This window comes from Marmota marmota, unplaced genomic scaffold (assembly GCF_001458135.2).
Source record: "Marmota marmota marmota unplaced genomic scaffold, marMar, whole genome shotgun sequence".
NCBI lineage: Eukaryota > Metazoa > Chordata > Mammalia > Rodentia > Sciuridae > Marmota > Marmota marmota.
The window spans coordinates 491-3,600 of NW_026008572.1; the positions used below are offsets into that span (position 1 = coordinate 491).

The window sequence follows — 3,110 nt, forward strand, 5'->3', positions numbered from 1 at the left end:
TCCTTGGCTAACTACTCTTACACAGCTGTAGCGGATCCATTGCTGTTAGTCCTCTTAGGGTTTTTAATTGGACCCTGCATCTTTAACTGTTTATTTAATAAGATATATAAAACAAAAAATACGTTCTGTAAAACTGATGGTCCTCCATACTCACTACAGTAGCTGTAAACCAGTGATGATTAATTAATGATTTGATTAGTTCCATAAAACCAGTGGGGAATGTTATAGGCCAGACTATATAAGCAATGACCAAACAAACTTCATTTTACCTTGAGACTCCATATTACGTAAGAAGAGCTTCTCCCATAGGAAAGCCCCATCACTGTACCACATACTAATTGCCTAGCATAGCCTACTTGCAATACAGAATAGCAATTCTTACACAATGTAAAATTGTTCTCTTTGGTTCCCATTTTCCTTGGGCAGTGTACCTTACTGGGGAATAATTGATTAGATGTTAGTAGCCATTCTTTAATTTGTATTCAACTAGGGTCACTTTGATCCATTTCTCTTTTGATTATGATTATGAAAAAATCCCAGGAGAAATGAATGAGATGAAAATTTGATTAAGACATTGCATTGTTTCGCTAATGGCTTTATTCAGCTTCTGTACTACTTCTTGCTTGCTTGCTTGGTGGTTGCCAAGTCAATCTGGATGTGGTTTTCGCCTTTAAATATCCTAAAATGTTGAGGCTCTAGGCTGTTTCCTGCAGAGACAACTTGTTCCTGTAGGGAGCAGTCCCGGACAGTCAGAATAAAGACTCTCCAATATGGACAAATCATAAGCTATACCAAATATCAAAATTTGCTACAAAATTGAGGTAATGATACTACTCTCCTTGAAAAAAGAAGTAGCTCAGTATAACTGAATGAAGAATGAAGAAAAAAATGTCATTGGTTCTCTTATGAAGTTTTAAACTATAATTTATTTCTCCTCTTGTTTTAGTATATGCAAAAAGCAAATTATTTTATAGTAAATTATTTTAAATTTTTCTAATATATATTCACTTTCAGAATGATTTAAGGCTACAGATGGAAGCTCAGCGCATATGCCTTTCACTGGTTTATTCAGCTCACGTGGATCAGGTTCGTGAATATATGGAAAATGAAAAAGATAAAGCTCTTTGCAATCTTAAAGAGGAGCTTATTTCTACTCAAGAGGAAAAGATCAAGGAACTTCAGAAAATATACCAGTTAGAACTACAGAATGTAAAAACACAAGAAACAGGTAAATAGTTTCTGACTTATAATTACCATGAAGCATCACTTAGAGTCCACCATTTCATAATTCTGTCCTTAGAACTCACAGGGAAAGGTGACTTGTGTATCTAAGCCCTAGTCTTATTTGTTCATATAATCATTGGATATTCATTCAAGTGCTAGAGAAAACTAAAATTACTGAGTCATTTTCCCATAGGAAATCATAATCCATTGGGAAAGCATATATAAAATAAACTGAAAATTTCTGAAATGTAGATAATGGAGGGAGAAAAAAGAGTCTTGTCTTTCCTGGGGAGATGAGTAGGATGAGGGTATGGGCAGGAGTAATTGGGTTGGAAATTTGGGGAAGGCTATGGAGTCTTAAGCATTGAGCTCTATCTAAGATTGCATCCATTTGGGAGAACTGGGAGTTCAGGTTGTGTTAGCTAGATAAAACTGGAGAGATTGGAAGGAGCTTGATCAGGAAAGGTTTTATGTACTCTGATAAAACATGTTTATGTTTTATGCTATTCGTGATAAGACCTACAGCAGGATTTTAAATAGTGGGAATAACAATAAGATTTTTATTTTAAGGTGATACCATTAGGATCAGTTGGAAGGGATGAAATTATTGAAGGGAAGACCAGTCAGATTGAATTGAGTATGATAGAAAGTTAAGTTCAACACTTAGAGTTAGGCTCTAGTTTGTCGTTAATGTTAGCAGAAATTAAGAATGATACCCAAGTTTCTAGCTTAAGAAACTAGAGTATGGTTCTAGTCATAGAAAGGAACCAATTTGTGAAAAAAATAATAAATTCAGTTTTAAATATATTGAGTTAAGAATAGAATACTTATTGACTTTGAAAAAATATATAGGAGTTAGTTGAAAATAGAAGTCTGAAACCTGGGAGAAAAATTTAAGTATGAGGTAAAGATTTATAATCAGCATGAATGTCAAGGACAAAAGGTCAAGGGCAAGAATGAGTTATCAGGGGAAACTAGAGAGTGAGTTAAAAGACCAAGATGGCATAATGGGAAGCAACAATGTTAAGGGACCATACAATAAACCATAAACAATTAGTCACAGTTAATGTTTTTCTTTCATGATTATTTGGCCAGTTAACTAGACTTCTTGTGTTCAAGGTATCTCTAGGCCTTCACTTTTGCTTTTAGGAATGAGTTTTATTATTGGAATTGCTTTGGTGAACAGAATAGAATTTCAAGCATATCAGATAATACCATGCTTTTTCACTTCAGGGGTTCTTTGAATATAGTAATATTTTAAGTTTGTATTTTTTTTAATTGATATCTTCTTGAGGTAGTCTGTCCACTATTTCCCAAATTGCATGTTAACTAATGGCTCATTTAATTGGCAAAAAAGTTAGTTTAGTGATTAACTATCAGCATTTTTTAGAAATAAAAATAAAAGAGGAAAGTGAAAGGTGTGAACTACTCTCCTCTGGTCCCTTTTCAACACCTCTTTTGTTTCATGTTTCTGAATTGTTTTAAAGATATAAAATTGTTGAATTTAGAGATACCATACCATAAGGATAGGAGAAATGATCTTGAATCATATCGTTTTCTTCAGTCAGAATGAGTCAAATTAAAACCTGAGTTTCACTCAAAACATTTTTCAAAGAATAAATATTTTTATACATTGAAATAAAATGATTGTTATTTCACTGAGAAGTTTGTATTGAAATGTGTATTGTCTTCTCTTCCTGTTATCTTCTCTGTAAGATACCAAAAAAATTAAACAACTTGAAGAACAAATTCAAGAATTAGAAAACTTCATATGCTTTTTGCGCCAACAATTGAAAGAAACTGAAGAAAATCATAGGGCAGAAATTTATTCTCTACAGGAGAAGCTGCAAGCCATTAGTGAGGCCAAGGTGGACCCAAGGTATCTA

The 3,110-nt window shown here is 33.4% G+C and overlaps 1 protein-coding gene across 1 annotated transcript; it reads left to right on the forward strand.

Annotated features, from left to right (window-relative positions):
- Window positions 1-983: 983 nt before the first annotated feature.
- Window positions 984-3,103, forward strand: LOC125614858 (A-kinase anchor protein 9-like; the record flags this gene model as incomplete). The annotated part of the gene is made up of 2 exons (XM_048797723.1): window positions 984-1,228; window positions 2,941-3,103. Coding segments are annotated over exons 1-2 (359 nt in total), but the record flags the coding sequence as incomplete, so codon positions are not given.
- Window positions 3,104-3,110: the final 7 nt, after the last annotated feature.